Source organism: Eurytemora carolleeae, unplaced genomic scaffold (genome assembly GCF_000591075.1).
Source record: "Eurytemora carolleeae unplaced genomic scaffold, Eaff_2.0 scaffold995, whole genome shotgun sequence".
NCBI lineage: Eukaryota > Metazoa > Arthropoda > Copepoda > Calanoida > Temoridae > Eurytemora > Eurytemora carolleeae.
In genome coordinates, this window is record NW_019396885.1 from 209,887 (window position 1) to 223,687 (window position 13,801).

At 30.8% G+C, this 13,801-nt stretch overlaps 1 protein-coding gene across 1 annotated transcript; it reads right to left on the reverse strand.

Moving 5' to 3' along the window:
- Nucleotides 1-1,914: 1,914 nt before the first annotated feature.
- Nucleotides 1,915-11,779, reverse strand: LOC111709756 (transmembrane protein 268). The gene is made up of 9 exons (XM_023483653.1): nucleotides 11,648-11,779; nucleotides 9,878-9,991; nucleotides 9,230-9,385; nucleotides 8,926-9,162; nucleotides 7,057-7,161; nucleotides 5,611-5,763; nucleotides 4,016-4,098; nucleotides 2,742-2,862; nucleotides 1,915-2,351 (listed from the first exon to the last, which is right to left on the reverse strand). The coding sequence occupies exons 1-9, from the start codon at nucleotides 11,762-11,764 to the stop codon at nucleotides 2,262-2,264; spliced, it is 1,176 nt and encodes a 391-aa protein (XP_023339421.1). The 5' UTR covers nucleotides 11,765-11,779; the 3' UTR covers nucleotides 1,915-2,261.
- Between the last annotated feature and the right edge of the window lie 2,022 nt (nucleotides 11,780-13,801).

The following is a 13,801-nucleotide window of genomic DNA, read 5'->3' on the forward strand; positions in this document are numbered from 1 at the left end:
ACAGCTAGAAATGTTGTCTTCTTGAGCATGAAGTGGAACTAACATCTACTTTTTTACTCTACAAAGGTTAGGTCCATCACCATCACTGAATTTTAAATAGACTTTTAGTTCTACTTGATGCATGGTTGTCAGGGACACAGCGTTCTCCTGGATCTATGGTTCTCCCAGATTCATGGTATTCTGGATCTATGGTTCTCCTGAATCCAGGGCTATCTTTGTTCATGGTTCTTTTGAATCCATGGTTATCTTGGATCCATGGTTCTCTGGATCTATGGCTATCTTGGATCCACGGTTCTCCTGGATCCATGGCTATCTTGGATCCATAGTTATCTTTGATCCATGGTTCTCCTGGATCCGTGGTTTTCCTGAATCCATTATTCTACTGAATGCATGGGTCTCTCGGATACTTGGTTCTTTGTATTGTGCAGTAAATGTCGTCTTCGTGAGCATGACAATGAATCTATGGTTATCCTGGCTTCATGGTTTTCCAGAAATAAGGACAGCTGGTTCATCCAAACATAAGATAATATGCCGATGCTTTTTTGTATAGATAGTAGTAACCAGAAAATTGTGAAATGATTGCCATATTCTTTATTTTTTATCTAATAATAAGATCTCACTAAGAATGATAGATATCCGAAAATATTTAAGGATTCATGATTCGTCATAAATCAGTTACAAAGGAATCGTGTGTTTGCCACATGCAAACTCAAATTTTCTAATCTCTTATTAAAAATAATATGACAAGAACGATTATCAAAAATAGCCTTAAAACATGACAGTAGCAAGACGACTTGAAAGTCGTCTTTGATATTTGAATTTATTTGTGACATTTAGTCGTAAATCATAGCCCTGGCATTTCCAAAAAGTGTTATGCCTTTTTTGTGCTTTCAATATTACCGGAGATATTAAGAATTTTGTTCAGATTTCAATTTTGTTAATTAAGACTATTATTGTCGAAATCTGAACGAAATTCTTCACATCTCGGCATTCTCCTGAAATATTGAAAGCACAAAAAAGGCAGACCACATTTTGGAAATGCCAGGACTAGGGGAATTTTGAGATTCTCTGGAAGTTTACTTCTAAAAGAAGGTTGACAAATAAATGCAGCAAATTATATAAAAAATACGACATTAAGTCGTCTTGCTACTGTCATGTTTCCTGGGACACACTGTATATGATTAAGCAACGACCACATCACACTCCCAAAAATGTGGAAATCAAATTTAGTAGTTTATTTAACAATATTTATGACAAGGGGACATATTAATATTGTTTTATCACAATATCAAAGGTTTATTGTAGATGTCAACAAACCAGTAGAACTGGATTAATTAAACGATTTGATAATTAATAATTCATTTAAGTAGATAATAAAGAGTTTTGATTCGCAACTATTATAATTAAACAGGATTTGATAAAGAATTAATTAAAAAATTTAAAAAAAAGGAATTGTTACATTGTTTCTGATAAATAATATTTCAGATAAAAGTAATAATTGAATTTGAGTTAGGTGTAGAGAAAAATAAAGCACGCATTTTGAATTGGTGATTCAGAATTTGTCCATATCCTATAGATGTAAACTCCATGGCAGTATGAAGTTCAGCTACCTTGCTTAATTTCATTCAATTCTGTCTTCAGCATTCAACAACACTTGATAAATTGGCAAAACTAGGAAATTCAAGAACGCCTGAATTATTGGCCAAAACTAGAAACTATGGACAAATTAAAAATAGAAAAAAATTGGAACTCTAAGAAGTGAAATATTAGCGGAATTTAAAACTCCAGAAACAGTTTCACTGTATCGGGACCTCCCAAAATGTCAGAAATTAGCCAAAAATACTAAAATACCACAAACTGATTTTAGCATACCAGATACCAGATACAAGAATACTGTAACATTTTTTTTGTAACGCTTTAATTTATAGAAAACTGGAATTTAAAATTTTTTTAAAAAATTTAATATTAAATTTTAAAAAAAGACAATAGTCAATAAGTTGGCATCGATGTAAGTATTTCTCTTGCACAGTATAAAGCAAAACGTTTATTTAATAATGTAAAAATAAACTCTAACGTATTTATGGTAAAATTGTGATTTTGATAAGTTTTTGCTTCAATTTTTTAATTTTTGTATTATTTAAAAAAAATATTCATCGAATTTTGACGAGCAGATGATTTTTATTCAATCTCAGGTCACTTCACTCACAGTCTGTCTTTTCAATTTTTTAACAAATTGAAATATTTTTGACACTTTTTTATATTTAATCACACCACTGGCACGGATTCCCCTTCCAATGGCAGGGATTCATGGAATCTCTATGTCTCTTGTTCTTCAGATGTTCTTCAATAAACTGAAAATATATCAAATATATTATTAATACCCATAAAAATGTATTATTCTTGAATATGATAGACATATATTATTGTATTACATAAAAACACAAACTTTTCTTTTTCGATGCTAAATTTTATTTTTTAATGAGAAAATATTTGCCAAAAAAACCAAAAAACTATATTTTTGGTTCGTTTAGGGTTTTAGGGTTTTTTGGATTTGTAAAGGGCACCAATCATACTAAAAAGTAATGTTTTCCAACATTTCAGAACTGGATTAGTAAAAGTTTGCGTTTTTTTCTCTTGGGACAAAAAGTTTAGATGATTTTAATAAAAGCAAACTTTTACAGTTCTGAAACGTTTTAATAAACCAAACCAAGTTATGTCTGACACCAAAATGTAAATCTAACCTGACACGGACAGAGTGCAGTTCTGATATGCCTAGGGTTATTATTACTTGAGTAATCTTGTCTACCATACAGATCTTCAACCATCCAATCCAACCTTCTCCGCAGATACTCTTTTGCCCACCTAGTAGGTTGGAATATAGTGAGTGAATCATATATTTAAATATTTTTTTGGGACCTTAGAGAAGGTTTATGGAAGATGAAAATTTGAAAATTTGCCATAAAAAAATTTCGACTTTCATAAAATTTAAAAAATCCACAAAAAATATTGTTAAATCCACGAATTTTTTGGTATACAAAGAGAAAATGTATCCAGATAAAGCAACATTAAAAATAAATAAAAAATAGAAGATGAAGCATCCTGTAGGCCTAGTAGTTTAGATTAGAGGTAAAGGATTTTTAAAAATAGTGTAATAGAATAGAATCGTAAAAAATTCACAAAAAGGCATTGCGTCTATGCCACAAACTCAAATTTGTGAATCCCCATATCTTCGAAACCTGAAGATGTAAACCTTTTATTTAAATTTAAATTATTTGATCCAACGGAACTCATAGTTTGAAATAACCAAAGTTTATAAATTGGTTTGCAAAGATACAGAGATAGCTCAGTTTCGTTTGCCATAATACTTTTACCATTAGTAACACTTGCTATAAGAACACTTGTCAGAATTACTTTTGCCATAATTTCCGAGCTTTTACAAGGCTATAAATCTATCTATTTTTTTCTATAAATGCGCTAAATTTTCTCATGAAAGTCCCCAACTTTAGTTTTGTAACTATGCTTCAAAGGGGGATATTTGAACACTATGCTACTGGTAGAAAGACCTTGTTGATGAATCAATGCCAATTCAATACTTTTCCAATAGAGCAGTAACTTAACCTTACTGCTCATGAGCTGTCCCTCATTTAGATTTGTTAATTTTAGTCACAAAAGTTTTAATTGTAGTTGTTCAACAATAAAATGTATGGATGGTAATTATGGCTATGATTAATTGTAATTATGGCATTTGTAACTTATGGCATTTGTAACTTATGGCAAGTGTAACTTATGGCAAGTGTAACTTATGGCAAGTGTAACTTATGGCAAGTGTAATTTATGGCAAGTGTAACTTATGGCAATTGTAACTTATGGCAAGTGTTACATATGGCAAAAGTATTATGGCAAGAGTAATTATGGCAGATGTATTTATGGCAAATGTAAATCAATAAATCAATAAATCAAATAAAAAAGCTTTTAAAAATCTAGAAAAAAACTAAATTTAAAAAAGGGATCAAACCTTTGGCTGTAATGAAGGAAGAGTTTCTCCGCTCTCTCCGTCTTTCCTCCGACCCTAACAGAGTTCCGTCCAGATACAACAATCTGCAAAAATCTAGGATTTTAGGACTCTAGTATCTAAGATGTATGTATAAATTCACTAACATATATAATCTTATAGGTATATGATAAAACAAATCTATAGGATAAGACTGAGAAGATTAAGTCTAGGATAGGATAAAAAAAAACTACAGAAAAGAATTATAAGGATAAACTCTAAGATAGAATTATAAGGATAAACTCAAGAATAAGATTTAAAAGATAAACTCCAGGATAGGATTATAAAGATAAACTCCAGTATAGGATTATAAAGATAAACTCCAGTATAGGATTATAAAGATAAACTCCATGATAGATTATAAGGATAAACTCCAGTATAGGATTATAAAGATAAACGCCATGATAGATTATAGGGATAAACTCCAGTATAGGATTATAAAGATAAACGCCATGATAGATTATAGGGATAAACTCCAGCAAAGGATTAAAAGGATAAACTCCAGGATATGATTATAAGAATAAACTCCAGGATAGGATTATAAGGATAAACTCCAGGATAGGATTTTAAGGATAAACTCCAGGATAGGATTATAAGAATAAACTCCAGGATAGGATTTTAAGAATAAATACCAGGATAGGATTATAAGGATAAACTCCAGCATAGAATTAAAAGGATAAACTCCAGGATATGGTTTTAAGTGTGGAAGTACCAGGATTAGGATAATTTGATTCTAGGATAGAAGTAAATAGATAGATAGTTAGATATATATATTTGACTAAATATTTTAATAAATAACAACTACAGGAACTCAATATTTACATTTTGATTTAGCCAGGACCTCTCTAACTATTACTGGTTGTTTTTTAATGAGAGGCCCTTTTGCAGCGATAAATAAATGATGGATTCTAGGATAGAAGTACCAGGAATGTAAGAAAGGTTTCTAAGATAAGAATGTAAGTATGGATACGGTCTAGAATGGGAGGATACGGCTAAATTCTAGGATAGAAGTTGAGTAATAGATTTTATGGATTCTAGGATAAGAATGTAAGGATGGATATGGTCTAGAATGGGAGGATACGGCTAAATTCTAGGATTAAAGTTGAGTAATAGATTTTATGGATTCTAGGATAAGAATCTAAGTATAGATATGGTCTAGAATTGAAGGTCAAAGATGAATGGGATAGAAGTTCAGTAAAAGATTTTAGGATTAAAGTAAAAAGATGGGTTCTAGAATAAGAACATAAGGATAGAGATGGTCTAAAATGGGAGGATACGGCTGAATTCTAGGATAGTTAGATTTTAGGATTTCAGTATAAAGATAAATTCAAGAATAGGGCCGAATATAAACATCGAATACGGTCTAGAATTTGAGATCAATTTGAGTTCACTGACACAATTTAGATTTGAAGTCTCTAGGATGGCTTTTGGAGTAGATGTATATATAGAATTAATTCCAGATTAAAATCAATCCGTGTATAAAAAATGCTTGATTTTAGGAATTAAAAACTGTATCCAATTTTGTACTTAAATGAAGAAAGGATATTAATGATACTAACCTCTGTATCATCGAACCCCTCTACATCTCGAAGATAAGCTTCTCTATCAAAAACGACTCCGTTCTCTGCCCTGTCGTCGGGTTTGTTATCCAATAACTTCTCCAGGTATGTGATACAAGGGGATGCATCCAAGTACATGAAACACAGGTTTACCTGGAAAAAGTTAATAAAAATGTCAGACTAAAGTTTTTTGTCGAAATGGGTCATTATTCTTCTTATATTCAACTATGATTTTCTAATCCCTATTTCTTTGCAATACAAAGTCGTAGACCTTGGATATTTAAAACTATAAATTTATTCTGTTATTCCTTCTTAATACTTCACTTCCATTCTTACATTCCTTCTTTGTACTTTACTTCCTTTCCTACTTTCCTACTTTGTACTATACTTCCTTTCCTACTTTTCTTCTTTGTACTTTACTTCCTTTCCTACTTTCCTACTTTGTACTATACTTCCTTTCCTACTTTTCTTCTTTGTACTTTACTTCCTTTCCTACTTTCCTACTTTGTACTATACTTCCTTTCCTACTTTTCTTCTTTGTACTTTACTTCCTTTCCTACTTTCCTACTTTGTACTATACTTCCTTTNGCAAAGACTTAATTCCTTTGTTAATCTTATTATTTTTCGGGATTGAAAAGATTCTGGGATTACTTTAAACTCTAATTTTATTATGTCAATCTTTGAAATTTCATTGTTTAAACCATTGATATCTTAAACTATTTTTTCTAGCAGACATCAAGTTGCAAAGATACGAGGATTAGGAAATTGGAGTATGAGTTGGGTAATCATTTTAGTTAATTTGACATACGCTCTTTGTTGCATAAGTAAAAAATTATCTAAAAATCGCAATATTTAGTTTAATATTAAATTTTGTATACATTAAAAAGATAAAGATTTTTCCCTCTTGAAAACTATTTTATTTCTGTCACAATTTTCTATTTGACAACTTTTTTACATGAATTCATTCTAAAATTTCTCATACTTAATATAGAATTAAAATCCTTAGTCCAGGTCTTTAATTAACCCTAAGGAAAATAAGGTCTGGAAAATCAAAAATAAAAACTTACGCTGAAAATTTTTTTTTACACCCCTACCCCAATCATAAATCAATAAATTAGATGTTATTAAGATTAGGGCTTAATACTTAATTACTTAATCATATATACAATATATATGTATGACGTGACATGACCTGAATCTAAATGACGGAGTTTACCGAACGTGAACCTGAATAATTGTTGGATACAGTGGGACCCAGAAAACTTTGGAAATATGAAGACGATATTTAAGCAATCTTATATGTTTTTGATGTTTTAATGCTACCACAAGTTTTATTATCTTAAAAGTGAATTGAGTCTCAACATTTAACTATTTAAAATCACAATCGTCTTCCATATTCCACAATTTTATGATTCCCACTGTAAAATGAATGGAAAAGATGATAACCTTGTGACAGGAGAGTTTACCCCGATCATCTAGACCCAGGAGTAGTTTATGCTTGATTAGTCCTCCGTTCACCCTCGCCATACACTTCTCCAGGGACTTATTCAACTATACAACAACATTATTTAGTACTACCTTCAGAACAAAGCATTGTACACAGAGTACTCATCGTTTATCCCACCGTGCTTGGTCGTAAATTACGATTTTAGCTTTTTTCCCCTCCATTAGTGGACTCACTCAACTAAGAACCTCAAAATCAAGCTAAGAACAATCCCGTGGTTCTACCGAGATCTCCAATCAAAATTTGAGGCAAATCGGTTAAGGGGTTCATGAGTTATGATCGGACATACAAAAAACAATCAGACAAACAATAAAATTTTCTTATAAATATATCTTTTTGCAACCTGATAATTAAGAACTTTATATTTTAAACTTAGATTATTTATTCCAACATAATTCATATTCCATAGCTTGAAATATCTAAGGTCTAAGACATTGGGTTGCAAAGATATAGAGATTAGAAAATTTCAGTTTGTGTGAAAGACTCAATTCCTTCCCAGATAAATGTCAATTATGTTCCAAACTTGATCTGACTGAGGTAAAAACCATTCTCTCTCTCATTTCCACCCCCCCCCCCTCAAAACGCTCATTCCCTCCTACATATCCTTCCTAAATACAACCATTTTCTCTTTTATTCCCTTTCCTGAAAACACCTAATCACTCCTTCATTCCACCCCTCAAATTACCCATTCTTTCCTTGAAATATCCCTGTCCTCAAAACATCCGTTCTCACCATCTTCATTACAAAATGGTTTTTAGGAAATGTACCAAAGTAAAGTCAAAAAATCCGCAAAGAAATCATCAGAAATCCGCGAAAATTGGATAAGTTCATTATTATAAAATTATGAATGAAACTGGTCTGGAAGGGTGTTATCAAAACCTAAGAAAACCACTGGCGCTAAGTAATAAATAGTTTTGAAAAAAGAAGGGATGCAGATGTGAAAAAGTAAGAAAAAAGTTCAGTGACAACTTTCATCCAAAATCATCGCAGTCATTTTCGGACAAGACTATTTTTTTGGTCTTTTTGAAACTGGCTCAATTTGTTCATCCAATGTAAGTCAGAATTATGTCTTTGACATTGGAGGACAACAATTTAGGTTAATATAGTTTTTCAGATATAATTTATATACTTGCACAATTTTAGATCCATTAGACTGATATATTTGGCACAGTATGCTTTTAATTTGTTACATTTACTTTAAATCATAGAGATAACAGATTTTACCGCAATTCACAAATGATTTAGATATTAAATAAATTAATATTCAAATTTCATTTAAAATCAATCTTACTTAAAATACTTCTCCCCCTCCACACTTATGAAATTCTACTAACAAACGAAACCAACCTATAAAAGATGAAACACACCTTAAGGTTTCTGAGCTAAAAGGGGTTTCAGAATTTGTTAGATCTTTAAACGGGTTATGTTCAGTTACGTCATGTACAGGGTGTGTGTTTCACGAAACATGACAGTTTGTGAACAGTTTAAAATGTCTTCTTCCATAGTTTGTTAAGTTGTTTGATATCTAGGAGAATGATAAAAAATATTTTATTGCAGTCATATTAAAAAATCATAGTAAAATTGATTCCAAAGTAAAATATATTTGAGTAAAAGATTTTTTAAACTAAATAAACTGCAAAAAGTCTTTAACTTCTAATATAGCATACGGAAGAAGACATTCAAAACTATTCAGCAACTGTCATGTTTCGTGGGACACCCTGTGTTTGCAGTTCTTAAACAGAATTATAATTGTGAGGCATATCTAAGAATTAAAATCTTACGGCGAGTTAACACCAAGCTCTTAACCATACCTTGAGTTTAACCCACATACATAGAAATATTGCCGCGGCATTGAGTACGAGCCAAGCAATTCCAAGACCGAAAAGAACGAGGCCGGGCTGTTTATTCCCGAATAGGATTCCGAGTAGGATGAGGAAGGCTGAGACTATCCAGATAACGAGGATCCTCTTGTAGAAGATGTTGTACAATGTGAACCTAATGTCTGTTGTTAACTTCTCCAGGTTGTTTACATAGTCCTCTACCGTCAACTAGAAAAATAATGTTCTTTTCATATCTAATTTATAATCAAAAGATTTTTTAAAACTTATTACTTACTGTTAATGAGGGAGCCATTAACTCCTCTGGAACTAGCTCTGGTCTGAACCTGGCAGGTGTTATCCAGGGTAATCTATCATTGACCGGCAGCAGAGTCACCAGAACTTCACCAGAATCAAACTGTCTCTGTTGCTCAGGATGAGTTCCAAGGTTTACCTAAAATAAAGCGGGTTTCTTATTCAAAATCTAACATTAAGATTAATTTAAAAAAACTATTGCTGATATACATAAAAAGTTCATGCAAACGACCCAAAGAAACTGAGTTTTGCTCCGAACTCAAATTTTCTAATCATTATATATTTTCAACCTGATGGTGTCTACCTTTCATATTTCAAACATAGATTATGTAAAATAGAATTCATAGTTTGAAATATCAAAGGACTACGATATTGGGCAGCAAAGATATAGGATTAGATTATCTGAGTTTGTGATAAGAAATCAGTTCCTTTATGAAAAGTGTGACATAAAATATGTAGGATAAAAATGTTCTTAATATATTCGACTTTATGAAAAATTGTAGATTAAAGGAATTGAGATAACAATGATTATATATAGGTGTTAATAATTTTAAATTGCAATATCTGAGAAAAAATATTGAAGATCAAATTACTTTTGAGTTCAAGTTTTTCAGGGAGCATGATCTCAAACCTGGGTTAATGGAGCTGATATGGGAGCAGGTTGGGAGGAGAGAGTAGGTTTGGTCGGACTTTCAATTGACTTTTTCCGCAATGATTCGACATCTACACTGTGGGAGTCTGTAACCTAAGAAAGGTAAATTTTCAAAACAGTTTTTAAATGCTTACTTCTGTAAAAACCACAAATATTGTTATTTCCAAGAAGTATACCTGCTAACACCTTGAATATATGCATAATTTAGAATTCGCTGTTCAATAATTAGTACCTTCTTAATTTTACAATTTAAAGAACATTCCCTTTAAGGTGAGTTTAACTCCATACTTCTATCGCAATAATATAAATTGCAAAACATTATAGAGCTGAACTTCTGAAGGATGATTTTAATTTTTAATTATGTCGTGATTTAAAAGTTTCTGTTACTACCCTTCTCAACCGAACCTTGAATACGCAAATCTAACACGGAACTAAACAATTGATACTCTTTGCCTCGGGTTTAGAAAGTTCTTGTCAATCAGGATATCTATGATTTTAAAACTTATTTCCTAATAATTTAAAAACAATTTATTTAGATTTTTCCTGCTTGCTTTCAGTTAACATTACAACATCCAATCAGAAAATAGATTTTTTGGGTAAATTCTCCGGATAAAAAGTTTCGTATTATTCGGAAACATGAAGTTTTTGTTACTAAACTTGAAAATTAATTTCTCCCTATAGCTTCAACGGTTGATGAATTTTTAACAAAGATATATATTGTATATGTATATATATTTATAAATAGATTTTTTTCAGGTTTAGTTTTATTAGCTAAGCTCAAGAAATAGGGTTAGAAATAGATATGTTTACTAGTTCAGGTTTTATTAAAGAGAGGAAATTGATACAATCATTTTAAAGAATGTTGGCTTAAACGTATTGGATATATATTAAGAAACAAAGCCCAAGGTTTGCAAAAAAACCTTAAAACAATCAACTATGTTAATATCAGGAGATTAGGAATTTAACCAACCAAAATCGTTATATTGGTTCTCAATATGATGGAAACAGGTTTAGAACCAAGATTAAGTGGGTTCTTGTTATTATGGATACAGGTTTAGAACCAAGATTATATTGGTTCTTGTTATTATGGATACAGGTTTAGAACCAAGATTATATGTGTTCTTGTTATTTTGGATACAGGTTTATAACTAAGATTATATAGGTTCCTTGTATCATGAATACAGGTTTATAACCAAGATTATATAGGTTCCTTGTATCATGGATACAGGTTTATAACCAAGATTATATAGGTTCCTTGTATCATGGATACAGGTTTATAAACAAGACTATATAGGTTCCTTGTTTCATGGATACAGGTTTGTACTCACGATTATAAAGTGTTCCTTGAATACTGGCTTAGAACTAAGAATAAATTTTTAATATAATCAACATTTATGTTAAATCCAAGAATTAAGAAATAAGAAAAAGAAAACCTATTTCTTAGATTTAAAGATTATTATTATCACTGAATATATATATATATAATCTCTAGCAGATCATTTTGCCTAGGAGATATGTCGCTACAGATTTGAATATCTTGCCACTTAAGCAATTGAGTATTAAACTAAAGTTTGAATATATTATATATGTTAAATAATGAATCAACCTGAATTTACAAACTGGGTGGGGATGAAATATGTGAAATGAATCATGAATATATATACTAAACACAAGCAGTCAGACCTGGTTTATGATCTTTCACAGGTATCTCTGTACTCTGTAACCTAGGTGGAGAATATATAAACCTACCTCGAGGGATCCAGGGGTTTGATTATTATCCGTAGAATCTGATTGTGAAGTTTGAGCTCCATCTTCCTCATCAAACTTAACCCAACCCTTCCCTCGGACACTCTGTACTTCCTCCATACCTGGAGTAAACTGAACCTGCAGGACTGGTTAATAGATATACTTGTATACCTGCCTACTTTCTCAGGCAGTGGTAGAGTGAGTAACAGATCAAGATAGTTATCTAAGTAGATAGAAACAGGGACAATTGTAGAAAGACGGGTTATTAAATTAAGCATACATATTATATTTTTCTATATACAAATTTAGCTTGTCAAAACGGCTGAACCGATCGGGCCAAAATTTTGTGTGGGACCTCACGTGACCCCAGGGAAGGTCTATGAATGATCAAAATTTTAAGTATTTGTGGTTAAAAGTTTTTTTATTTTTGTAAAATTTTGAAAATGCGCGAAAAAATATTATAAAATCCGCAAACTTTTTTGTTTTTGTTTTATACTGTACAAAGAGAAGATGCTCACAAATAAAGCCACAATTAAAAGTTGAAATAGAAGAAGTGCGCGAAGCGCCCTCAAAACCTAGTATATAATTGTGACTTTTTAGAGTTTAAAAGTTTGAGGCAAACCTAAAAATACGTATATTTTCGTAAATTTCATACCAAGTAAGTTTTAAGTTTTTATTTTACAAATTTTACGCATTTTTCGTATTTTTCTTGAAAAGTTGAAAAGTTTGATGCCAACTAAATTTTTAAGTGTCAATATATTCACGAAACCTCAACTACACAAAAATGCATTTTTAAGTTAAAATTTAAAAATATTTATGATTTTTCAAGAGAATTGTTATCTAAGATATTTAATGCAAACATTTTGGTAAATACGATGTTTAAAAATTCCTATCATTTTGGAGTAAATTGATGTTTTCATTACAATCAATATAAGCAAATTCTCGTTTTTTGATAAATAGAAGTTCTATTTTAACAATCTTGTTATAGGTATGGTAATTGTATGAAGTGTAATAGATAATAAATACGTAATTGTTAAAGATAAAGACAAATTGCATATATGAATGTAGATTTATATGGATACAGATGAAGGAAGGATGATGGTGTGAATTTGTATTATAGAAGAATATTGGATTAGATTGAAAATAATTGATATCTTTCTGATTAAAGAAATTTGTGGAATTAGTTCTATATACATGAAGAAACAATGTACATGCAAAATTATAGTCATCTTGGTTTTAGACCGTAAAAATACGTATTTTTACGTATAGGTAAAACCTATAAATTCCAAAAATTAAGAAATATTAGGGTTTTTTCAAACCTAAAACTGCGTATAGGATAAAACTAAAAATTCTTGATTCATTGGATTTTTTAGGATTTTTTACATAAGCATTTTTAATTTATTCCTATACGTATTTTTACGGGTATAAAATACGTATTTTTACCAAGAACATGGTTACGAAAATTTACGTATGTCATACTCATATGTATGGAAAATACGTATTTTTACGTATTCCAAACCTAAAAATACGTAGGGGTACAAATGTTAAAAATCGCAGATTTAGGTCATATAGGTAATGAAAGGGGCGTGCCCGCAAGTGAACATTTTTGTTTGACCTGAGCTGAAAACTTTAGAATGGGATATCCTTAATCCTGAGCTGAAAACTTTAGAATGAAATATCCAGATATCCCGTCGGATAATTAATCTGAAGATTAAAGTCATGAGGTAAACAAGCAATATTTAATTCCGAGATTAAGAAAAAGAGTGGATTAAGCCTTAATCCTGATATCCACCATTCTAAAGTTTTCAGCTCTGAAAAACTTAATAAGGGTTCAAATTAATGACTATAAGACCCAAAACTAAATTTTTAACTTATTTAGTTAGACAACCTTTGCCTGTTTTGTTTTTTTCCCTAAGTGCTATTGAGAAGCATTAAAATAAAAACAATAACTGAATTAAGGTACAGTTAAAACCTAAATAAGCCAATATAAATCGAAAGAATTCATTGAATGTCATATTCTTTACAATTTCTAATAATGGAATGTGGCAGACATTTAGTCTTTTAATTAAATGATTATATGAAGCTCTTTAAAACTGTTCCCGCATATTCAATCATGGCTATAGTTTATTTATTTTCGCAAATAATGAGATTACGAAA